At 42.0% G+C, this 25,692-nt stretch overlaps 2 protein-coding genes across 3 annotated transcripts; both read left to right on the forward strand.

Annotated features, from left to right (window-relative positions):
• Positions 1-579: 579 nt before the first annotated feature.
• Positions 580-12,929, forward strand: golm2 (golgi membrane protein 2). 2 transcript variants are annotated; one of them, XM_076729424.1, is made up of 10 exons: positions 580-1,705; positions 5,744-5,798; positions 5,941-6,043; positions 6,978-7,068; positions 7,333-7,456; positions 7,663-7,746; positions 7,856-8,134; positions 8,562-8,699; positions 10,489-10,656; positions 11,867-12,929. In XM_076729424.1, the coding sequence occupies exons 1-10, from the start codon at positions 1,379-1,381 to the stop codon at positions 11,941-11,943; spliced, it is 1,446 nt and encodes a 481-aa protein (XP_076585539.1). In that variant the 5' UTR covers positions 580-1,378; the 3' UTR covers positions 11,944-12,929. The 2 variants fall into 2 exon arrangements, with proteins under 2 accessions (XP_076585539.1, XP_076585547.1); XM_076729432.1 differs by lacking the exon at positions 10,489-10,656 and having other exon boundaries at positions 596-1,705.
• A 408-nt stretch (positions 12,930-13,337) lies between these two features.
• ctdspl2b (CTD (carboxy-terminal domain, RNA polymerase II, polypeptide A) small phosphatase like 2b) lies at positions 13,338-24,328 on the forward strand. Its single transcript, XM_076729444.1, has 13 exons — positions 13,338-13,529; positions 17,095-17,285; positions 19,106-19,244; positions 19,337-19,486; positions 19,717-19,965; positions 20,099-20,195; positions 20,383-20,494; positions 20,607-20,693; positions 20,985-21,047; positions 21,131-21,210; positions 21,470-21,596; positions 22,105-22,200; positions 22,328-24,328. The coding sequence occupies exons 2-13, from the start codon at positions 17,118-17,120 to the stop codon at positions 22,391-22,393; spliced, it is 1,434 nt and encodes a 477-aa protein (XP_076585559.1). The 5' UTR covers positions 13,338-13,529; positions 17,095-17,117; the 3' UTR covers positions 22,394-24,328.
• Positions 24,329-25,692: the final 1,364 nt, after the last annotated feature.

Below are 25,692 nucleotides of genomic sequence, written 5' to 3' on the forward strand. Positions count from 1 at the left end.
GCTTATAATCTCACATAAATGGCAAAAGATTACATGAAAACAGACTTAGTTTTCGAATTAGAGTACAATCCCCAAAACTTGCTTTTTTCTGCTGCTGATAAAGTATGAATGAGAAGTAAGGTATTCGTAGCCGGTTTTAACTGACTGAATATATTTAGAGGAAATGCTGTCGGACGAATGCATATATAAGCTGTTGTTTACAACACTGACACGCAACTCTTGCTATATATCAAAAAATATGAATAGCCTAAATAATTAAACCCGGTCCCTTATTTCATTATAACTGTAAAGTGTACTTCCACTCCGCCATGTGCTTCCGGTCGGGCACTGCTCGCGAAACCGAAGGCGTTATGTTTTCAAACAGATTTACTGTATTTATGGTGTGGTCGATGATTGTCGTGCACTATTTCAGACATAAGCGTAGGCCTTCAGCCTACAGCCTACACACGGGCTCATAGGCGCTAACCAAAATTAGAAGCGCTGCTATGAAAACACACATGCCTCGTTTTCTTTGTCCTTATGCTGGTCGGCGTTCATTTTGGACTTTTATTTTGAAATATATTTGCGCTTCAGTAGCATAGAGCGGAAATCGCGCAGACTGTGTACAGCTAGCTTCACACAACGCAAAAATCATGTTTGGTAGACAGCGACTGTTGGGGAGTCTGACACAAGGACCGTGTCCTTAGTGTTTGTGTGGGTTTGGTCATTTATATCACCAGGATTATATCTGACCTCCGCGAGAAGAGACGGCACTTTTTTGTCTGAAAGCAGCTCGTTGTGTTTTCGCATCCACCGTTGCTAGCTAGTGTGAAGTGGTTAGCTGGACAGCGTCAACGTTAATGGGAGCTAACGTCTAACGTCAGGTCGGGATCGAAAATCATCAGCGGTTTTGTTTGACGGTAATTCAGTGATCACAGGAGCTCCAGACGTCAGTATTTGCAGTCCTGCGGGGCTTACCGGGGAACCATGAGACAGAAGTGGCTGGAGGCTAACGTCATATAGCTAGCCCTGTGGTTTGTATTCGCTGTCCTCGGTGCCACGGTGCCGTGTAGCTGTCCACGTCTCGTCTGTCTGCTGTGTTTAACGCTGCCAGCTGAGCTAGGCCACGTCCCTGCGGGCGTATTTCACTGACATTGGACGAGTTGCAGAGAAGATGCCTAGTGTGCGGAAGGAGGAAGGGCAGTAAAGATCAATCAGAAATGTGAAAAGTCTTGGACATTCATGACTGTCTGCCCGTGTAGTGTTTGCATTTTCGAGCGGTTGCCGCATATCCGCGGCATGTCACGTAGACGGATGTGTTTTACAGCGGGAGGATACTCTCATTGAGCTCAGTAGGTTGCGGTAACAACCTGAAGTCGAGATACACTTTGTTTCTGAAATGGTCGGGTTTGGTGCAAACCGACGGGGAGGCCGCCTCCCGTCCTTCATCCTCATCTTCTTGATGGTGATCATCGCCATACTGTCTTTCAACTACTGGACAGTGTCCAACAGGCACGGCCGCTTGCTGGATGAGCTGGCGGAGGTGCAGACGCAGGTGAAGCGCACGGACGCGGCGCGGAGCCGGCTGGAGAAGCGGAACTCGGAGCTAATGGTGCAGGTGGACACGCACAGGAAGCAGATCGACCAGAAGGATGGAGACTACAGCGTCCTGGAGGGCAAGCTGCAGGCCCGAGAGGCGCTCATCAAGAAGTGCACTGATGATAAGGTACGGCCGGGGTCTGCTGGGGTGAACTTTACTGTCACCATTATTCACTGAAATCTACAGCTGCAACAATTAATCGAGTAGTTGTCAACTGTGTTGAATTAATCAACAACTATTTTGATAATCAACTTTAGTAAAAAAAAAAAAAAAATGATTGTAGCGTCTTAAATATGGATATTTTGTGGTTCATTTACTCCTCTGTGATAGTAAACTGAATGTCTGGGTTGTAGACAAAACATTGCATTTTAGGATGTCATCTTGAGGTTTGGGAAACACTTATTTTCACCTCTCTTTGACATTTGACATTTTATAGACTATGTTCAGAAACAGATAACCAAATTTTTTACAGACAGGGATAGAAAGACCTTTAAAAAACCAAAAAAATCATTGTTAGGTAGAACTGGGTGACAGGTATGGTGGTAGTCGTTGACTCGCTGCCTCTATGAAGTGTGTTTCTGTGCTTTGGGTTTGGCTGTCAGTGATCTTTTACAATACATAATAAAAGTGTGGGCACCAAGTTCTCTGACAAAGCAAATATTTTAGATAGATAATACTTAACTGCAGTCACATTGCACAATGACTAGCCTCATCATAAAATCTCCATTTTGTTGTAATTTCGCTCCTATTTAATCTGCACCATCTATCTTGAAAACTTGGTAGGTCATTTTTATCAACTTTAAAGAGGAACGGTAGCAGAGCCTTTAAGAGGAGGGCAGTGTGTTGTCTTGGTACCAAGTGGCAGATAATACATGCAACTCATCCTTCATTGGAAACTCCTTCCTGACTTCTTCTCCACCAATATAGTGTTCAAATCACATCTCATAGCTCTCACGAGTGCTTTCATATCCCTTTGGATTTTTGGAAAAAGTGGTGTAATGGTGTCATTTCACTGTGCCTCTGCTTTTAAGCCACTTCTAATGTGTTTAAGTGGGAATGAGCATTGGTGAATGTTGCATGATTTACACGACAGATCTACTTTTAGCTGCGTGTGCTATTGGTTGATCCTCTTATCAAAATTAGTAGATGAGATGAGGAAGTCCACGTTCATTCCACACAGTGTTGATTTTTGGTCGTCTGTCAGTCTAAAATTGCTTGTCCCTACGTTACTCCCACCTATCTGCCAGTTATTCATAGAGTAAATAACAACACACTATCACGTTCACAAAGAAAAACACATTCAACTCAGCTTCCTTGTGCTGTGTTGACTTTCTGTTCATTTTATCAGCACATTTTTACACATTTTTGGGGCTTTACATATTCAATGTGAGTGGCCCGTTTGTATGCTCCACGAGGCTGTTCCCACCTTTTGTCCTGTGCGGTGGCCCAGCCAGCACTTCACCATGTTGTGTGTCCAGCTGCCCTGGGAGACGTTTAGACAACAGATGGGAGGGAGGTTTTCCTGTAATTTGCATCCAGTCTGACATGCTTATTTCTTATGGGCAGCCATACGTTTGTTTAGCTTATGTCTGTCATCTGTGTGGTGTGGCGTCGCACTCAAATCAGTAGGCACATTCGACACAAGTTCTCTTTTCAAGAGAAGCAGAAAGTGACTTTAAGCATTTCTGCAAGAACACAGACAACTCTAATGTGAAAATACATTAAATTCTAAAGTTATCATTACCAATGCATGATCAACGGCTTGTACAGATATTTAAGTATATTTGCAATGTAGTCTGCAGGAGTATCAGGTTGGGAACAATTTCTTGTTTTGCTCAACATTTGCAGACAAGCTGTCCTTGACTGCAGCACATCAAACTTCCTCTTAGCTTCTTGAATGCAGTTAGTGATCAGGATGATAACACTGATTCTACTGCGTCTTCTGTTGTATAAACATAATCTTTGATGCATAAATCAACAAGAATCACCTGTAAGTGGAATAGGAGTTTGTTTTTTTTTTTTTTTCAAATGATTTTGCATGCTGAGACGTTTCTCCTGCTTGGCACTGTGTTTCTGAGCCAAATCCCATATTCTGTGGCCAGATCAAATCATAGCACACCAGCAGCCCTGTAACACTTGCCTTCTGTTTAGTTGCCTGGTCTGTGGGTACGTTTTAATCTTCTACAAACAGACACATTTTATTGACCATTGTAAGCTTTTATTCCATACTAAAACCCCTCCTGTCAGCTAAATTGAGCTCGGATTTTTTTCCTGTTGTTGAGGCGAGTATAGAGGGTGAAGTGTGGAATAAAGAGGAGTCTAAGTTCCCCAGTTTCTTGGTTGTAACTTCAGTATCCGGCTCCCTGTTTCTGTAATCAAGATAAGGAAGGTGTTGAATAGCTGTTGTACCACCCCTTTGCTTTTGTCAACAGCCCAACCCTGTTTCAACAGAAAAGCTTGCTCCATACAGTGAGAGGCCTGCAATGCAGAGGAAAAAATACTGACAGTTTAGTCTTAGCGAGCCTCCATACAGCACAGTATATACAGTCTTGTGATCTTTAGGTGCAATATCGTGCAAGCTTATAGTTCGTCATCCAGCCCGTAAACAGTCTGGTTGTGCTGTTGTCTGTGCAGCCTCTTTCAGCAGGCTGCAGGGGGAAGCCGTTAACTACCAGTGAGAGAGTGACAGGATGAAGCTTTCATCTTGGCAACAGTTAACACTGATGCTATATTTCCTGTACTCTGTCCTTGCTGACTTTTGCCTCAGTCAGTTTTAGCTCATTCATGAACTCAGACAATCTCAATGGATACCAAAGGTGAAAGTTTTAGGGAAAAGGGAAAAAATAAGATATATCCACAGAAATCTGTCACACCCCTCCAGCAGAACACTGTCCATTGTGTTACATCCAGTCATTAGTTTTCCATAATATGGCTAAATGCACTTTCTTTTCTGTGGTGTTCCCCCTCTTGTTGCTCCACCAGAAATTCTGTCCTCATCTGTAATTTGAATTTTTGATACTTTCTGTCTGCTTGAAAACTATTGTGTATTTTGTGAACGATGAAACTACAACTTTTGAACAGCCATGTTTCAAACCAGCACGGATATTGATGATCTAAAGATAGATTTTCGGTATCATCTTAAAGTCCAAGGTCTTAGTTTCCCTCCACTCTACCTCCCTTCTTAACTGTCTTCCTCCTTACCTCCCTTCAAGAGTGTATACATACACCTGAGAGTTTTATTAAAACACAAAATAGAGAGCAGCCAGCAGTTTCATTTAATCATATCATAGAAAGCGTCTGTGTGGGCTGCAGGTGGAATTCACGTCTGTCCTGGTTATTACAGAGTGGTTGTATTGGATTGCATTACAGTCTACATTGGTTTCCATTTTCCTGCTCACACGGTGTAAGTTAAGTGCTGAAGAAAAGCCTGCTTCTGCATGTTACAAAGGCACTTGTTCAGTTAAAGGACCATTGTGTAATATTTAGGAGCATCTGTTGGCAGAAATGGAATATAATAATCACAGGTATGTTTTCATTGGTGTTTAATCACCTTCAAATATGAACTGTTTCATGTTACCTGAGAATGAGCCCTTTATATCTACAGAGGGATCAGCTCTTCTTCCATGGTGTTCGCCATGTTGCACCACTGTGTTTCTACAGTAGCCCCGAACAGACAAATTAAACACTGGCTCCAGAGAGCGCCTTCCACGTTTTTCTCAGCTTTCTTGGCCATCATAGTTTTTCCTACATGCTTTGAAGCTGAGGGTATTTAGTTGGTTGCACTCTGCAACCTCATCACTAGATGCCACTTAATTCTCTACACTGGTCCATCAAGTTGAGTGAGATACCTAATTTTTCAATCACTGGGTTAATATCTAATACCTCATACTGACTTTGATTGGCAGGAACCTGTTGCCCAGTAGCAGTAATTAAATGAAATACCACAGCTGTTTGTGCTGGGGAGCCTTGTTACACAGAAAAACAAGAAATACCTGTTCCTCCTTGTCTTCCTGTGTTAGTGGTAGCGCACTCTGTTAGAGAATCTGTTGCACACTTACCTCTCTGTGGCTTGGTAGGGCAGCTCTTAGTAGACGAGAGTCAACATGCATGTAGCTCTCTCTCAGTTGATTAGACTCTGAACAGGTTTTCCTCCCTTCTGAACAGATGAAGCTGCAGAGTGATGTCACAGCCCAAATGACAGAAATCCAGAGGCTGAAAGGTAGGACTTGTCTGGTCAGTAGAGGGCACTCTGAAACACAACAATCTCTCAGTAGAGGATTTGAAATGATAGAAAGTCTCTTCAAGAAACATTCTAGTTAGTTTAACTGATATCGTGTGCATGTTTGTGTTGCTGCAAACAGAGCAGCTAAAGGATCTGAAGCAGGAGATCATGAAGCAGGAAGAGCAGCTAAGAGAAGTGAAGAAAAATAGCACTACCCTGGAAAGAAAACTGGAGTATGAAAGGTATGTTAAATCTTCTGAATTGAATATTAAATGTAACGGAGTGCTGTTGTGTCATTGGTCATCTTAACTTCCTGTTTCCTATTTCATTATAACGTTGATCTAATCTGAGTGATGTTTCACTTACTTTGTGTGTTGTAAAGTTTTGTAAATAGATTTATACCTAAACTCAGTTTTGCAGGTTTTCTAAAAATTTGTGCCCGTTTGCACAAATCTACAGAGCCCTGCAGCAGCCATAGAGAGGAAGAAAATAAATATCGAGGCCACCTTTTACTACATTGAGGCTTGAAATGCTAAAAAAAAAAGACATAAAACTTGTTCCCACGCTTTTGGTTGAGAGATGAGAGAGAAAGAGAAGTATATACATTATGTTGAACGCATCGTTAGGCTATCAAACCACAACTACCATACGTCTTAATCCAATTAATTAATCCACCTGCCGTGTGTAAAGGCACACACAAGTCAGTCAACAGCACTGTTAGCTGTCCCCTAAATAAAAAAAGAGCCGTCTGCCTGTTATACAATCAACCTGAAACAAATTCTTCACTAAAATGAAGCTTCTGCCCTGAACACATTAATCCGGGTTGTTGAAAGAGTTGTGTGCGTCTTTACCACACTGTCTATGGTCTTTACACGCGGTGGGTATACTTGGATTAAGATGGACTGTAGTTGCATATTGATATGCTAGCTGTGCGTCCAATGTAGTATATGCACGTATTTGGTGTGTACAAATTAACTAAAAAGGTAAGAACAGATTGTATCTTGTGTGCATATAGCGTAGCATCTCAAGTGCTTGATGTAGTAAAACATGGTTTCCATATGTATTTTTTTTTCTCTCTGTGGCCACTCTGGGGCTCTGTACAAATCCTCTTTATGGTATGGTGAAATGAATCCCAGTTTATGTTGGTGAAATGTAAGAGGGATCTGTGTTAACTAGTTTACAGTGTGGACGTCAGATTGCACAACTGAAAGACGAGTATGAAGAAACAAAAAAGACCCTGGAGGAAGAAGCATCAAAGCTAAGACAGGTTAGTGTGGTTAAAAGCAAGTTAGAAAACTTTCTTTAGTAAATGGGGAATGGTTGTGCCCTCTGGTACAGGTTGCATTTATTCCGCACTGCTGCATCTATTCATTGCTGTCAGATTGTTAGCGCAGATGTACGACTAGTACGCGTCCAAACTCGGCTAATTCCCCTCTCTGTTCCTGTTAAAGCTCCCCTGTTTGTTAAAGTGTCTCATTCTCTTCATTTTCCACGTGCTTCTGTCTCTGATTCACCTTTGATAATTCTTCAGAGTGTCATGGATGGCCAAAAGGGTGTCGTGGCAGGTAGACATGCACAGGGAGCCCCTGGTGTGGAGATGGTTGGAGAGCGCCATACAGTGGCCACTCACCGGCACGACAGCCCAGATTTAAAAGGTACAGTGGATGTGACAGCGTCAACCAAAAGCTTGTTTTCCTTATATTGCTTATGCACTGAATGTAGTATTTGACTGCTGTCAGAAATTGCACAAACACCAATTTCACATGTCAAGAAAAAATGTATATTTGATATTTGCGCTCTGTTTGTTTCCTGTGCATGTTTCTGTTTAAGTAAGTGTCACATTCCTTCTGCTCTGTTACAGAAGAGATGGGTAAGCCTGGCAGTGATGCCGGCATGCCTGGTATTGAAGACAGCGAGGTGGGAAAAATAGATGATGTGCAATTTGGTAAGCATCGGACCTGAACTGTCAATGCAATTTTTAGTCCAAATACTTCCTGTATTTGTACTGCACTGTGCCATAAGTTGTCTGACTTTGCCTCTCCATTTATCTACAGCCTTGAAGAAACCAGCCATCACTCAGAAGCACGATGAGGCCCCTGATCTGGTTGTAGGAGCAGGAGCTGGACCTGGCGTCGGGGCAGCTGACGGCCCTGGTGTCCAGGGCTTGGCCCTGGACCAGCCCAGGCTCCAGCAGGACAGAGTGGAGGGCCGAGCAGCAGTGGTTGCGCCTCCGGCCATCGTCAAACAGGCAGAGAAAACTGTAGTGTTTGAAGAAGACAACAAGGCAGGTATCAAGGCAGACGAGCTGGGAGAACAACAAAGACAACTCCGAGGTACAGAATGTTTACATCCATGTAATTAGTATTAATTATATGTCTTTTGAGGCATGTGATAATTCATTAATATGGAGCTTTACTGATTTAATGCTTTCAGTTGTGTTTTTTTTACTGAATCTTAAGTTAATTGAAGACGAGAGCAGAGAACTGTTATCTTTCGTTTGCAGTTTCTACATGTTTAATGAGTTTCCCAGTCGTGTGTAACATCTTTCAAAACTTTAGATGCTACATTAAAGAATACAAATGTGGTTGGTTTATGAGTAAGCGGTTATAAAAAGACATTAATTTGCCCTTTTTTATAGTGAAGTAATCATGACGTAGCTCAGGAGATTTAGTTGTTGCGTTTGAGGGGTGATGTTTGGCCTTTTGATATTTGATTTTGGACATACATATACTGTAACAGAAAACTCTTTCTTATTGGTAGCTCCTGATAATGTCAGGGTTGACAGTGAACACTTGAAGGGGATTCCTCTGCCCCCCAACCCAGCCCAGGTGCCCAACCCCATCCAGCCTCACCGCACCAAAGACCTTGTTCAAGCAGAGCCAGTACACCACCGCCAAAGTGAGTTCCTCTACAACACACTGGGAGGTTTTGGTTGGAGGTTTATATTAACCTGTTGATTGGTTATTGATTTTTTTTTTTTTTTTTTTTTGGGGGGGGGGGGGGGGGTAACATGAATAATAAGTATAATCATGGCTATTCTTGTTAGCTCTGCCTTTGTGCTTAACTGCTGCCTCTCAGATCTCTGATGTGTGTCAACGCAGAGAGTAAAATACAATTTGCTGTCATGCCATCGGTGTGAATTTAGCCTCTCGCTAACTGGTTACACCCCTACTTCTATATAACACACTTTCATCTGTTTGTACGTCGTCTCAGAGTATGGGTAGGAGCACTGTCAGGGAGTAGAGAGAGGGCTCAGTTGCAGAGGAGAGGAGACAAATGACACACCTGGCTCCCAGATGATCCTTTCCTGCTGCCTGGCTTCTGCTCTGCTCTGCTGCCTTTTCTCCCTCCTTCTCCTCTGTTTTCATTTGTTCTTTTCTTTCATCTACCTTAAACATCCACCTCCCCCTCTGCAGCTCTGCTGCTTAAAACGCTGGCTGTATTCAGTTCACGTCTTCATTATGTTTTTCCTTCTAATCTTCTGCCTCTGATCTCTTTATACTTGCATCCTATTATGGCAAATTAACACCCGACACCCACCAGATGTCTCGTTTTTGGCAGTGTCTGGTGCTCACTAGACACGAGCAGCCCAAAGACACTTTCTGGCTCAGTGCATCTCGAGTCCCCACCCAGTCCTGTCGTGAGCAACAAATCTGTAGGAGGCGAGAGAGGAACACAAACTGCCTCAGATGCTTGTGTGATCGAGATTGGGCGGGGATTATAAGTCAGAGAGTAAAAACGCAATTTGAGCTACGATTATTTATACTTTGTGCTGAATATATGATCAGTTTTTCTGATTGGGAATTTCAGAAACCTGTAATCAATCAGAGATCTTTATTTTTTCCCAAATGGTGCTCATTCAGTTCAAACAGTTTATGTACTTGTCTCATCTTTAACGTGGCCACCTGTAACAATGAAAATGCCCACTTCCTGTTCAATATTAAAGATATAAGGAAAATATTGTAGCCACAATATCCGGTAAAAATACCTCAATTTCTTGCTTTTATTTTTACTTTTCCTATATTTTAATGCATCAAATATTGGTTTATAGCAGCATACTGACCAACTGGTATCCTCTTCCAGCATTTTAAGTTTAAATGGCCAACCCAGACAGGCTTCTGTATTTAAAGCTGTGTTGAATTGAGGTGTTTTTCTGTTCTCCTCACATAATGGAAGTGGACAGCATGTTAGAAGCACTTCTGTGTGTAGCGCAGTTCAATGAAACACCACACTTACTGTATCTATGACCCTCACAATTACCCTTGAGTTGGATCAACACTCCTCACAATACCCACAATACGAAACATAAGATGGGATTTAAAGCGGGGCTATTGTATTTGATTGATTGGATTGTACAGCTGATTAAACCCGTAACTCAATTAGCGCTCAGTGCTCTCCAGACATTAAACAGCCTCTCATTATAAGAGACCCCCATTTGTTTCCACTCGACTCTGCTTTCAAGTCCATGATTGACTTTCCTTTACTCCTCAGAAACACTTGTCTTCTAATTCGCGTCTGGACCGTGTGTCTGTTCACCTCATCATCCTTATCTTTTGTCATCTTCCTCATGCGATCACTTGTTCCTTCATGCATTCATTATGCAGTATTTCACCCATTCCTCCCTGTCTCCCTACAACTGCCTTCGCTTCCCTCCCTTCCTGATGAGGCCCTTCTCTGCCTCCTGCAGGCCGGTTCTTTGATGAGAACGAGTCCCCAGTAGATCCGCAACACGGCTCTAAGCTAGCGGACTACAATGGGGATGATGGGAACGTGGGTGAGTATGAGGCCGACAAGCAGGCCGAGCTGGCCTACAATGAGGAAGAGGATGGTGATGGTGGGGAGGAAGACGTTCAAGGTGAGCCAGGTCGGGGGACTGGAGTGCCTGTCCAGATGTTTATCCACCATTCCTCCCTTGCTCCCTCCCTCCACCCCTGTCCTGCTGCCGCCCCCCCTGCATTTGTCCCGACAGTTAAAGTAGCTCACAGTACCCTGAGTTTGGGCCTTGAATCCACCATAGGCCACACATATTTAAGAGTTCTGTCAAAAACACCTTCAGGGTCAAAGCAGGACTGTGCTGCATGCAGTCCAGGATGAGTCACTGAACTGTGTTTTGACACAATAACAGTTCTTAGCAAATGCTTGACCCACGAACTTGTGGTTCTGTGAGAGTAAATCAGTTTCCATTTAGTATTTTCTCTCCTGCCTGTGCTTCATTTTAGCTATACCACCTGTCTGTGCCCACCACACATCTGACCCACATCTAGACCAGTAGATAAATATAGCTCACTGTGTTTGTGAACATGTCTGTGTTCTCCTTGATATATTGAAATGCATGTCCATGTTTTTTTTTTTTTTTTTTTTCCCTTTGTTGTTGTCGTGTCCTGCTATGAATTTGTGGTTGCTTATTAGATTAGAATTTTAATATTTGGCGAGAGTGTAATAATACTGCATTTTGGAGAATGCTGTTTTTGTTTTCATCCATCTGAAAAAAAAAAACAAAATCAAAAGACAATTTGACTCATGTTAGCCTGTGATTAGGACTCGGCTGTGTTTGTCTTTTTTGTCTGTTATATCAATGTTAAACTCTTCAGATTGTATAGTCTCTGATTCCAATAAAAATCTAGGATGTCCTTGTTACTATAATGACCCACCATAAATCTAAGAAGCACTTCTTGGCAGAATTAGACGTATCCTCTCAATACATTTCCTCTACATTAACACACTGATGCTAAATCAGGGAAATTATGAACCAAAGGGTGGTGAGTCCTACACTGTTCACACAGGATGGATCTTCAAACACCCTTAAAGCTGAACATCCAGTGTGCTGACATATATTTAAAACCATAAGGAACAAAAATCCTGATACTTCCTGACTGCATTGAATATGACTTGTTTTTATGGATGTGTACTGTAACAGACTGGAATCAGGCTATGATTGGACTGATAGGGAGGACATAGTTAAGATAAATCAGTTTGTTCTCATATGTGATTACAGCACTTCATTGAGTGTATCATCTATTGCTTAATCTCTTACGTTTGTGTTGCTTTCTTTTTTTTTTTTCCAGATGATGATGATCGGGACATGCAGGGAGACCGCGCTGTGGATTATGGGAAAAGACATCAAGCCATTGACATTCTTTGAATGGGAACTCGTACAGCCGTAGCTCATTAAAATATTCAGGCCTTCCTCTCAAACAAAGGTCTTTGGTGACAAAATAGTTTGAACATCGATATGTTGAAGAATTTATAGGGTGCATCCTAAATGTCACGGACTCTTTTGAAGAACAAACATTGCAACTAATGAATTAATTCTCAATAACGTAACATAATACCAAGAAAAAAAAGTCATGGCATCGTCCTGAGCTGCTGTTGATTTGCTAATGGCTCTAAGTTATGACAGTAGAGATGATATCCTGTACACTGACTGTTGGGTTTTGTTATTTGATAACTGCCTCAGTTCATAACCCAGTGGTCTGTAAGAGCCCTGTTCACTCACACCTGAACTTCAAGGTCGAAGTGTGTTTTGTTTTTGCTACTTTCCTTTACAGGTTGCTGTTGCTTGACACAAACTCTTCACCCGAGATGTTTATCAAAGAGACTAATTCGACATTCTGCCTTTCTAACAATTTTGGGACTTGTACATGGAACACCTTTTTTTCATTTACAGGAGTGGGAATGCATTACAGATGCCAAGGACTTTACTTATATGGCCCATTAAATCCATTTCTTTTCTTTGTGACAGACACTCGAACGTGCTCCTCACTCTGTTTTGTTTTTTTTCAATGATGCCATTGCATGCATTTGGAACTTTTTATTCATAATCAAACTGAGCAAAATACTGATGCTTAAGCAATACTTAGAGCGATGTTAGTATCCTCAGCAGTGTGCAAAGATTAACCAAGCACACATGGAACTGACCAACTGTACACATGCTTCCATTAATGAGGTCTCTTGTACATAATGTAGTTGAACTGTTACCATTTGTACCGAGGACACCTAATTCCTCACCTTTAGGGAAATCCGTGACCATGAAATCACTTCTGTTTTTGCGGGCAGGAAAACTGATTTCTCATGGAAAGGCACATTGAATGTAATTTAATTTTATTAAAGGTGATGCTTCATGTCATTTCTCAGTTGTGATAGTGCTTTAGAGTCGAGGTAGAAGTGATAGTTGGTCATCAGCAATGAGTGGATTACTCGGGCGATAAAGCCTTTGAATGTGTACGACTAGTCAGCTGTTTGTAGTTATAGATGTCTCGCGCCTGGTTCATAAGAGGAATAGCTTATGCTTTTCTTTGCAGCAACGATACAACATCTGTTGAGTATATACAGAAAGAATATCAGAAATGTGCGCTCGATTGTTGACCTTGTGATTATTCAGTAATTTACTACTTGCTTGTGAAAGAGGAGCCACAAAGACGGGCAGCCTTCAGCCTTTATCAAAGCTGTGAGTCGAAGGAGGCTGGTGGTTCTTCGCTGCAGACTCTGGCTGGTGTTTTTGAGAGGTAAGGGGGTGTGTCTGTGTCCCATACGGGTATCTGCCTCGGAGAGACTGAGCAGAGGCGGGAAATGGCGCCTGGTAACACAGCGATGTGTCATTTCGGAGACGGCGCTTGAGTACATGTATACAGAAAAAGTCGGATCAGATCACGAAAACAACCACTGCCTCTGTTGTGATGGTTAATCGGCATTGAGTCATTGTCTCCAGATACTGCGGATCACCGTAAAGTAAGTCGATAACGTTAACCAACCTTGTACGTGCATTTGTCTAATTTGGCTTGCGGTTTATGTAATGTTGGCTAACGACAGGATAAATATTTTCCTTCCCTGCTTGTGCACATCTGTTAGCCCGCAGCAGTTTTTCGTGAAGGCTAGGTAGGGTTAACGCTAAGCTAGCTGTGCTACGCTAAGTGACAGAGCTATGGGCAGCTAAAACACGGCCTACCGCGGACATGGCTAATTTCTGGTCGACTCAACGTCTCAGCTAATTTTAGCTTACCGCTAACGTTGCCGTTTGTAACTAAGCTAGTCAATAAATACTCACTAGAATATTAATCATTCAAAGCCCAATTGTTTGCGTCGTGTTAAAACAATGAACGTCTAAGCAATGTAAAGTAACGTTAGGTGAAGTCCTCCAGCTTGCATTGAGGCTAATGTCCAAATTGGCATTCCACAACAGAACTTTGCTAGGTTTACATTAACTAGCCAATACCGTCTTTTCCCTTCAGTGTCTCTCCAAAATGTGTTGAGCTAGACGTGTTCATGTACGACAATTGATGAACGAAATCCCGTCAACCGCATTTGTTAGTTTTAGATAACGTTGACTGGCTTAACAAATCATTTGGATAACATTACTATGTTAGCTAGGTGTTGTGATTACCGATGTTTGACTGGTTTCACTGTTAAATAACGCAAACATTAGCTATGTATTCGAGGAGACGGTCGAGTCAAAGCACTCAGCAAACTTCACGGCAATTAGCTAACTAATGTTCCTGACTTTAGTTAATCACTTTAATGTCATTTCGCTCAACTTGTGATGCCGCACTGGCATGCTAACGGTAAGTTAGCCAGTTTGGGCTTGTCGTGTCGAAATGCTAACGTTAACGTTTGCAAATTAACCGGAATGCCGGGTTGTGTTAACTGGTGGCGTTAACGTGTTACCTGTCGGCGCCACTCGTAAAATCTGACAATGCTAAAATAATTTATTGCACATTTGAGTAAACGTACAGTAACGCCTAACACACGACCTCTTGTAGCTAGTTCATTTAGGTAACTGTTAGCGTTAGCCGCATCTAGTAAGTTGCTCGATTAGCATCAACGCTTGATTGTCGTGATTAAGTAGCGCAACTTTTCAAAGGCTGATTTGGCCATGATTCAGGCAAATGATCCTGCCGGCTCATATACTCAAATTTTCATCATTTTTTATTCTTCATTATGATGTATGCTTTGGGCACTTTTTGAACCAGTCAGCTAACGTTACCCTTAGCCTCGGAGTAAATTTTGTGGAGTGGGCAAGCTGTCGGAAGGGCCTCACTTGTTTCTCCACTGTGTTTCCATGGCTAGCGTTTGCTAGCTCGCTCATACAGTCTCAGTGGCATGCATGTTCCTATTTCCCGCTCACTTGCTCGTACCTAGCTATGTGCATGATCCTCGGTCAGTGGGCGATTGCCTAGAAAGGTAGATGTTTCGCAGCTATGATGTTGCCACGCGAGCCATGGCGAAGTTTGATTGTATATTTGATACAGCAGGCGCTTCATTTAGCTGTTTATTTAACAGCAACAATAAAACGCCGATGTGTTATACATACTAACATGCATAAGAGCAGGCACGGAAAAAAGATAGGACTAAGAGTAACTTGACTTCAAGAACAAATCATTGGCTCAAAGTAGCAATATCTCCTGCAACAAAAATCCTTTGTACTTCACGTATGATAAACGTTAGTTAATCGCTTTGCAGGGTCAGCCTCACACATTGGAGAGCCCGGAAGAATGCCATTATACAGCATCTGACAGTTTTGCTTTCGAAGTGTTAAAGTAAATTTATTGGCTCAAGAGGTCAAATAGTAACAGCGTGAACTGTTGGTGCATCGGTTACAAAAAAAAAAAAAAAAAAAAAGGAAAAGTGTTAAACATGGAAAATATACACATATACTACATTAGCAAAGACAACCAGTGGTCACAAGGAGACCATCAGCTATACTGATTTAGTGGTTAATACACCACTGAACTGCAAAAATAATATGATCTTGCCAGAGTAACTTTGCACAGATACAATTAATTTATTAAGTCCAGTGTCAGTGCTGTGATGTCTCCATCCAAATTGTAAATTGTTTGGCTGTGTGTTAAGGGATAGATAAATTCTGCATGCACATTGATGTATAAATCAACAGTGTAAATCAGCTAAAATGATTACCATCGCTTCAGCTGATTTACTGTCTCAATAACTGGAGTTTCGTATTACTTGCTGGCTTAACATGATGTAATGAGCATTTGCAATCTGATATCTATGTAAAGAAAAAAAAAGCTGTAAAGACAAGGTGTTCTCAGTTGGATCAAAGCTCAGTGATAATGATGGTTAATCAGCTTTTTAACTCTCAAAAATATGCATGCACTGTATTTTCTAAAATTATCTCGAGATTCTTGAGTATTGAATCTTGACAAACTGGATTACAGTTTTCTACTCGAGTTGTATATTGTAAAGTCTCTCTTCATAGATGTTTGAGTGTAGCTGATGTTTTCCAATGGCACCCCCACATGAAAAACAATTTTGATTTGAGTGCCAAGATGGATGCTATAATAAAGTCAGTGAGTGTATCCTTCTCAAACAACTACATTGACATTCATGCGAATTCACTGTCTAGATGTGCAAATGTATTTGATACTCTGAGCAGTCACAACTTTGATACGTGTCCCACTTTTTCCCTCCCTGCCAGATACTTTAATGTTACCATGTACTCTGACGCTGTTTAAGTGTCTGTTGGTGTTTTTACGTGTACACAACTGAGCAACAGCGCGTACACCTCTAGTGTGTTCATGTATACACCCCTATGTAGATGTAAAACAGATGTAGCGAAGGGCATTTATAGGATTTGAGATGTACAGTATGTATTGAGAAGGTGCTATTGTGTTCAGGGCTCCTGACAGGTTGTGGATATGTCCGGACACATTTTCAGCCAGCTGCTGTTACGTAAGCGCAAGAGGTTGGCATGCTTGACTGACAATTCATGTTCACTGTGAATAGATTTTAAGTTTTCCCCGGAGGACAATGCTGACCAATTAAATCCCTCAACTCTACAGAATAAAGAGTTTATTTCCCCTGGATACGTTTAAAAATCGTTGTCCACGTCTACATTTTTTTCAATTAGTGTGTTGTCTTGACTTAAACATTACTTTTGTATGTACATAGCTAATAATAGGGAGTGCTTCTGAGTGAATGTGAATTTTTTTTCTTTACTGTATGACTACAAGTAAAGCCAGCTGTGGCTGCCGTGATCCACTGTGATGTAAGTGAAATGGGATCTTGAATGCATCCAGATGTTGGCAGAAAATGCACCAGTATTACCCCACTGCAGAGATTCACCCCACAGACTTATCCATTCTTAAAGTTAAAACTGTTGGAACAACCTGTTTGTCCACCTTAACAGTTGAGTATTTGCTTTAATGTCTTCCCTTGAAATTAGAGTCATATTGATTTTCTCTTTCTCTCTCTCTCTCTCTCTCTCTCTCTCTCTCTCTCTCTCTCTCTCTCTTTATGTATCTGTCATTTATCCCCATGTCTGATTTTTCTAAAACAGCCTTACATGTGACTGCTTAAACGATGAGGCTGAGAATGCGTAAGGCGTCTCAGCAGCCGAACCCCAGTCTGGCAAGCCGTCCATCCCGTACCAAGCGGAGGCATTCAGAAGTAGAAGAGGACACTCCTACTAGTGGAGGGAGGGGCTTGTTCTCAACCATCAAGAAGTTCATCAGAGGAAATGCTGTCAAGGTAACTACATCCTATAATAACATCAAATGACTTTTTAATTGAGTTTGATGCAAATATGAGTGTGGTGCTCCTTCTCATAGCACTGAAATATTGTAGCTGACGTTGTCTTCCTCCTCTCAGTACGTCTCATTTAACAGTGTCACCTAAACGTTTTGGCACTTCTCTGTTTTAAAACTGTATTTAGCACTGCGTTCTCCAGGTCGCTGAGTTAAATGCAGTGTTTCTTGGTGCAGAGTGTCATGTTTCCCAAGAAATGTCTGGTGGAATGCAGCAGCTTGTCTGAGAACCCGGACTCGGCTCTAATTTTAGCTTCTGGCTCACAGAGTTGGTGTGCAGGGACAGGAGGTAGTAACAAGTGGAAAAGTCAACTCGGCTAAAAGAAGCGTTTCCTCTGGAAATACATGGGGACTTTTTATGTTTTTACATGTTGTTATTTCACGTTGCTCCCTACAATTCCTCATTGAGTCTTAATTCAAGACTTGCAGCATACATTTTATTTTTTCCCGTGGTAAAATAAAAAAAAAATGTTTTGCTTAGATTTCTGCCTTATTAATTATTGTTATCGTATGGCCTCTATACACTACCCTCACCAGCCATTTTATTAGGTACACCTTGATAGTGCTGGGTTGGACCTGCCTTAATTCTTCATGGCAATAGATTCAACAAGGTGCTGGAAACATTCCTCAGAGACATGGGTCCATATTGACACGATGGCATAATACAGTTACTGCAGATTTGTCGGCTGCACATCCATGATCTGAATCTCCTGTTCCACCACATCCCAAAGGTGCTCTGCTGGATTGAGATCTGGTGAGTGTGGAGGCCATTTGAGTTCAGTGAACTCATTGTCACGTTCAAGAAGCCAGTTTGAGATGTTTTGATCTTTGTGGCATAGCACGTTTTCCTGCTGGAAGTAGCCATTAGGAGATAGGTACACTGTGGTCATGAGTGGACGGACATGGTCAGCAACAAAACTCTGTAGGTAGACTGTAGCGTTTAAATGATACTCAGTTGGTAGTAAAGGTGTCATGGAAATATCCCCAACGCCATTACATCACCACCACAAAAAAGTAGCTTGAGTCATTAATACAAGGCAGGCTGGAGCCATGCTTTCATTTTGTTTACACCAAATTGTAACCCTACCGTCTGAATGTCACAGCGGAAATCGAAGCTCTTCAGACCAGGCAGTAGGGCTGTCACTTATTCCAAAAGCCAAGTTTGAACAAATCTATAATGACAAGTAATTTGTTGTATTATCAACTTAACATTGCACATCATTCTTCCAGCAATTGATTGTTAAGTTTTAGCTGCTATATTAACACATCATAATCATAGTAATGCTGTCTGATGGAGACCTTCAGAATAAGAGTGTGGGCCAAACAGGGTACATTAACAATCCCCAAGACCTCATTTACACCTGGTATTAAAATGCAGTCTGTATCTGGACACTGTATGCGTTGGGATCATATCAGCCTCACCACATCTGGAGGTAGTCTGGCTCACTGACATCTGTAGGCTGCACAACATAGATATTTGTTTTTTGGCAACACAAAATGTTCAAATTTAGAGAGTGAGCAAGTGAGAAGGCCGAAAGGGACATGCCTCTAATGACTGATTATACATCTGTTCTGTGCCATGAAAGCAGCATTTTTCAACAAAACTGTGTAAAAAATGAAAGCAGTACAGGTGGGAAATGAATGTCACACAGGAAGAAGTGTGACTCTGTGGGCAGCTGATCTGCTGTTAAGCATTTTCTTTTTTTAATCAAATCTATTTGACAGTTTTTCAATTCCAACTGCATGATGTCTTGTCTCTTCAAGGTGCAGCAAGAGAGCCCAGCCAAGAAGACACGCCTCCACTGTGATGTGGACAACAACCTGATCACCTCCACCACCCCAAACACCAACACCCCCCGCAAGACTATCAGCAGAGTTGGCAGGAGAGGCTCCCTCAATGGACGTGAGTGGCACTGAAGCGAAAAAGACTAATCAGCAGTCTTTATTTTCCATGTGTCTGTTAATTCTCATAAATCTGTTACTCCACTTCTGCAGAGGCAACCAATCATGACAGGAGTAAGGAGAAGCCCAATGGCAGCCTGGAGGAGACGACCGCTGTTGAGGTGGCCACCAGCCCTCCCAGAACCACCCTTCTTGGGACGATCTTCTCGCCCGTTTTCAACTTCTTTTCACCAGCTAAAAATGGTAAGCAGCTCCTGAGGAAGCCTGATTGATTCATGGCTAGCAATGTAAAAAGAGACCATGTTCAAACCTACAGTATGTCTGTGCTCAGATCAGATATGGTAGGCTGAATTTGTGCTAGTCACAGTACTACATGTATTAGTGAAAACTGCTAGTATGGTTCCTTTTCACTAATATTTTGAAGTTCTACCACTTTATTACACACTGTGCTCTTCTTCGTATTTGTTCTTCAGCCTCTTCTGGCTCAGACTCTCCAGACCAGGCATTGGAGGCTGAGGAGATAGTCAAGCAGCTGGACATGGAGCAGCCTGTGGAGACGCCCACCAGCACAGCCACATCCACACCAGAAGTGTGTGCCACTACTAACTTCTACTCTAGTGTATCACAGCTGCCACCTCTGCGACCTCCGCACATCCCAGAGGTGTCTCCCACAGCAGTGGAGGGAGAGCTGGCTGCTGATTCTGACCTTCCACCCCTCACAGGTAGATACTGCAGCTGAGAACACATGAAAAAGGTTTTTTTTTTTTAATGGTGAGGTAATAATGAAGTGACCAGCTCTGCTTATCTTGCTATTTTGTCTTCCTGTTTCTCATCTTGTTCTTATTGTGCTCTAAGCTCCTGGCGCCAGTCCAGACATGGCATATGTGGACTCTCCTCCCACCGCGGTACCACCAGAGGCATCCTATGAGGAAGACTGGGAAGTCTTTGACCCGTGAGTGAAACACTGCTGTCATAAAATGCTTAGTCCTACAGCCAGACCCATCTGAACAGAATGCCAACATGTGGAAAGCAAGGGGCAGTGTCATAGCTTAGAACAGCATGTGGGACAAAACCTTGGGTATAACAAAGCCCAGAACCGACTAATTTGACGTGTCTTTGTGTGATGTTTTGATTCGTAGGTATTTCTTCATCAAGCACGTCCCCCCACTCACAGAAGAGCAGCTCACCCGTAAGCCAGCCCTGCCACTGAAGACGCGCAGCACGCCTGAATTCTCTCTGGTCCTAGACCTGGTCAGTGGTTGTCTACAACACCAAATCATTTATTTGTTGGTTTGTTTTTCAATTAATTTTCAGTCATATCATAAGAGAGGAAATTAAGTTTGTCCTCTGTTGTGTTCCTTAGGATGAAACGTTGGTTCACTGCAGTTTAAATGAGCTGGAGGATGCAGCTCTTACGTTCCCTGTCCTCTTTCAAGATGTCATTTACCAGGTAAGTTCTGTCCTCCAGGTGTGTTTCTCTCAGTGTTTGATACCACTAGAGGGTGATGAAGTCCCATTTGTGAATAGCCGTACTTTGAGGAAGGCGTACTTGCAAAAATAGACAAACTTGTCTTACAGTTGGCGAACTGCCCAACTCAACCGACAGCTCGAGAACTGTATCGATAAGACATATGTTATTGCACTTGATTTACTTCTAGTCTCTCATGACAGTGACCTGCAACAAACTTTGTCTGTGATGGCCAAAAATATTTGCTTAACAGTGGTCTGTTGTCATGTGCAGGTATATGTGCGCCTGAGGCCGTTTTTTAGAGAGTTTCTGGAGCGCATGTCTCAAATCTATGAGGTAAATATAACCCGTCTACTGTTAATTCATCACAATTGCGTCAGGTTTGAAAATTGACCTTTTTTATTTTCTCCCTTTCGTAGATCATCCTTTTTACAGCCTCTAAAAAGGTGTATGCAGACAAACTGCTGAACATCTTGGATCCTAAAAAGCAGCTAGTCAGGTACGTGTGTTTTTTTTTTTTTTTTTTTTTAATGTTTTTACAATTACACAACACATTCAAAAGCTGATGCAAGACTGAATGTAAAGAGGCAGAGCTCAAAAGATGAGTGGAGCACTGCTGTTGGCATATGCTGCTGTAGAGGTGTCAGTGTTGTGGTTTTTTTGAATTATTGATTGCCCTGACCTTGTCACTGATTGATTTCCCCCTCTCTCTCTCTCTGCCCCCCCCTCTTTCCTTTCTTTCCCTACTATAACTGTAGACACAGGTTGTTTCGTGAACATTGTGTCTGTGTCCAGGGAAACTACATCAAGGACCTCAACATCTTAGGCAGAGATCTGTCAAAGACCATCATCATCGACAATTCACCACAAGCCTTTGCATATCAGGTGAACACCTAATGCAAAACCTCCAGTGTTTTGTTTACCTGGTTATCAACAAGCGTCAGTAACTGTCACAAAAGTCGAGCGAAGGAAACGTAGTGTAGAGAATGAAAAATGGAGCAAACCTGCCATGTGCTGCTCTGATTAATTACCCAGAGGCAAATGTAGGATGTGGCTGATTAATCATTGTGACCTGCTGAGATGAGTCAGGCAGATACTGACACATCTCATCTTATGATCAGTGTATTTACCAGATGTCTAAACACTTCACTCATTAGATAAGTGACTTTTGGTCACACTTGATTTCAAAAAGGACATTAGTAGAGGTGTTATTATTTCAGACGACTTCACTGTTACACACTGTAGGAAATCCTGGTATGTCAATCTTTTTACAATTTGAGGTTTCTTAATTTGAGTTTTCTCGTTACATTGGAGAAGCACATTTGAGTCCAGCTATAAATACAAAGACATTGCTCACGTGATCATAACTGACGTGTTTTTGTGCTCCCCACAGTTGTCCAATGGGATTCCCATAGAGAGCTGGTTCATGGACAAGAATGACAATGAGCTGCTGAAGCTGGTGCCCTTCCTGGAGAAGTTGGTTGAGATGGTAAGATGTTCTTCAGTAGTATTGTTGGACCCATTACAGCAGCTGTTCACCATTTCAGCAAATGGAATCTAATTTGCTCTCTCAATCTCCTCCTGTCGTGGTTTCTTCTGCCTGCGCGACTCACCAGAACGAGGATGTGCGGCCTCACGTTCGGGAGAGGTTTCGGCTTCACGACCTGTTGCCTCCTGATTGAACTGGACCACAGTCTCTCAGAACGGGACAACATGAAAAGACTGAAAACAACATGCGTGTAAAAAGCCCTTCTTTGGATTACAAACTACAACATTGCCATTACTGTTAAAGTTTTAGCCTTTTTCCTTTTTTTTTTCTTCTTCTTCTGGGTTTATTTTTTTGTTTTTAAATCCACCGTTGCTTTTTAAAAAAAAACAAAGAAAAAAAGTTTTTAAAAATCTGGGTGAAATTTTCTAAATATCTAAATGTATAGATGAAAGTACACACACAATGAACAAGCCCAGGTAAACTCCACTTTTTGACTGACTCTCCAACCGTGGGGCCGGATATCGTCTCCACTCTAAATTCTGACGTCTTGGTGCTGGTTTAGTGGATATGAAACGACCACCTGCTAAAGAGGAACTCCACCCCGACTGAGTCCCTGAACCCAAACCCACCCGTGGTGCTCACGCTGTTGACACTGACGAATAACGACACTCTGTGGCTACAGATCATTTTCAGCAGGAATGACTGGCCTGTAAATCAATCTGTGCATGTGTGTATGTTTACTCCTAGCCACACACACACACACACTCACTGATTTGGTGTTTGGCAAACCTACAATCTGTAGCCTTTAAAATCATATGCATTCCTCCGTAGCTGAGTCAAGTTTCTATTGTTGGTTGCAGTTTTTATCTGGTCAAACTGGTGTTTCATTGTTTAAAAGAAAAAAAAAAAAAAGCGTTTCAAAATGTTTTACTTCTGTTTGTAAGATATGATATTTTAAAAGGGGTCAAGTAAGTTTTATCGTAAGACTTTTTCCTGTTAGGAGAACGTGGGTGCATATTCATGATGACAGTCCACTGCATAGTCAAATGAAATGGAATTAATCCCGGATTTTAAGTATAGTTTATTCTTGTTCTAACAAATAGAGGTTTAAATCAATGTGTTGGCTTCACTGTGGACACAACAATGCTCCTTAATTAGACGTTAGGATTAAGAATCTCCTGTAAATCTGACTCATTGTAAAGGTTTGAGGGCATTCATTTTCAAAGTGATATTTGTCAACGTTGACCTTTCTTTCATAATAGTATTTGATTTGTCATTTGTCTATAATCAGTATTGTCTTTTTCTCCTAATCAAGTATTCTGGCTAAATCAGAGCTCTGTTTCTTTTAGTTGTAATGTGTAAGTTGATGGCTATATCAGTAGCATTGTGACTAATGTAGCACATCTCTGCCAGTGTGTCATGAAGTCTACCTATGGTAGAAGTCTATGGCCAGACCCTGTACCAGCCACATCTGGCACCAGCAACATACTGTTTTATCAGTCAGATGCACTGACTGCTGCTCTGTCTGTTTCACGCGTTTCCTTTGTTCTTTTAAGCGTTTTCTTTTTACGTTTAGCGCAGTTTAAAGCATTGTGTTTGAGAATGGTAACTATATGAATGTGCATCTGCCCGACACTCAAGCCAAACTGACGTTTTACTCCTCTGTTGTTTCGACTTGAGTTATTAACAGTGAGACAAACAGCAGGCAGAAATGTAGGTGTTGTGTTGGCATCCTTTACCAGCCTGAACCTGGGACACAAAGCGCGAGGCTGTCCTCTGTCATCGCCCAAAACCTCAAGAGTTAACTTGAACCTCCTTTACAATTTGGCATGCATCGGCGAACTTCTTATAGTTCTTATTCAGTTTTAAATCAAAGTGCATTTTATGTTAAAGCAAGTGTGAGTGTTTGGATTTGTCTGGGTTGCCTGTACAGTGCCATACGGTTCCTCTCCTCACCAGCCCCCCCACCCCCACCCCCATGGCATTTCCTGCGCTCTCGCCCTCGAAATGCTTCGATGGAAAGAGACAATCAGACCTCAAAGCTCTGCAGATACTGAAACCTGGAGACATCCACCCCTCCCGTTTTTTTGTTTTTTTCTTTTCAGTGTGCCGTAGGTGTTGTGTACTGTGATTCCACTGAGTTGAACCCCCTCCCATGAGTAAATTTGCCAGGTGAATCCTGCTGTGCCCTGCCCAAACAATCCCACCTGCCCTTCTAACGCAGGCTTTGTCATAGATGGTCTCCATCTGTCCAGCACCTGTCTGTCTTTGGCCTTTTTTCATCAGAAGCTAGGCGCTCTCCAGGAATTAGGATTAGTTTGTATTCAAGTTAAATTGTTACAGGGCACAAACAGTGTTCACTCAGACGTAACGTGAGTGCACATGTCCAGACTATGAATGTAAATTGTACATGGGGTGAAGTCTTAAGCGTCTTTCCAAATTCCTTGTTGTGTTCTCTCCTCGTCCACTCGAACAAATCGACGAGGCGGGATGGCGGCTCGCGTCTGCCGTTCACAAGTAGGCAGGCCAGAACAATGTACATGGAAGAGGAAACGTGTCTTGAGGTCCCGCCATGGTAGCCCCCTCCCCACCCCTCCTTCCCCCATGACCTCTCACCATCCTGACTGCCAGCTTCTAGTATGCAAGCCTCACCTTGAGAGTGTGATGTAGCCCAGGTGTGCTCTTCTCCTCAGTGAGCTGTGTGATTATGTAGGATTATCAGTCACGGCTTGTTTCTGAAGGATCGGTGGGAGGCATTTGATACTTTTCATCCAGCTCATTTTTATGTGCATTACCAGTTTATTGTACACTGTTGTACAATACATGCAGCTTCATGTTTAAAAAAATCCTTAAAGTAAGGAAAATCTTTTGTATTTTTGATTTCAAAAGGCATGTCATATCTACTTTTTAAATGTATTAATGAAGATTTAACTTTACTTCAGATGGAGTGTTTTTTTTTTTCTTACAAATATCTGTATGTTTAGTTTAGCGCAATGTTACTGAACTGTTAAACTTAGCATGTAGAGAATACAGCTTGCTTTGTGGAAAAGTCCTGAATTAAATTTTAATCATGGCACTTTTTCTGCAGAAAAGAGCAATCGTGTTAATGATTTTTTTTTTTTTTTTTTGCAATATCCGTTAAGCCATTTTACTTGTAAGAATTGCTGTTTGTGCTGAAGATGTATTTAAAATGTTTTAAGACATCTTTGTTAGCCACCAGGCTACATGCTATTGTAAAGTGTATATACAGTTACATTGAATTTCTGAAACAAAGTTTTAAAGTTAAAAACCTCTTGCATGCCCTTTGTTTTTATTTCTCTCGAGTGCCTGAGGTGACTCTGGAGATGTGGGACAGTTCATGGGAAAAAAGAGGAATAATATAAAGTAATGGCAGAGTTACATTACAGCTGGATTCATGCTTGCGAGTGAAGAGGTGGTAGCACTGAACCCAGTCCTCCATCTTTGAGTAGAAGATTCATTTTAATGATTGCT

Source organism: Chaetodon auriga, chromosome 1 (genome assembly GCF_051107435.1).
Source record: "Chaetodon auriga isolate fChaAug3 chromosome 1, fChaAug3.hap1, whole genome shotgun sequence".
NCBI lineage: Eukaryota > Metazoa > Chordata > Actinopteri > Chaetodontiformes > Chaetodontidae > Chaetodon > Chaetodon auriga.

Coding starts and splice junctions, on each gene's coding strand:
- golm2 (XM_076729424.1), top strand. CDS start 1,379: ATGGTCGGGTTTGGTGCAAACCGACGGGGAGGCCGCCTCCCGTCCTTC. Junction 7,069..7,332: donor AAGCATCAAAGCTAAGACAG/GTTAGTGTGGTT, acceptor ATAATTCTTCAG/AGTGTCATGGATGGCCAAAA. Junction 7,457..7,662: donor CGACAGCCCAGATTTAAAAG/GTACAGTGGATG, acceptor GCTCTGTTACAG/AAGAGATGGGTAAGCCTGGC.
- ctdspl2b (XM_076729444.1), top strand. CDS start 17,118: ATGAGGCTGAGAATGCGTAAGGCGTCTCAGCAGCCGAACCCCAGTCTG. Junction 19,245..19,336: donor GAGAGGCTCCCTCAATGGAC/GTGAGTGGCACT, acceptor CCACTTCTGCAG/AGGCAACCAATCATGACAGG. Junction 19,966..20,098: donor TGACCTTCCACCCCTCACAG/GTAGATACTGCA, acceptor TTGTGCTCTAAG/CTCCTGGCGCCAGTCCAGAC.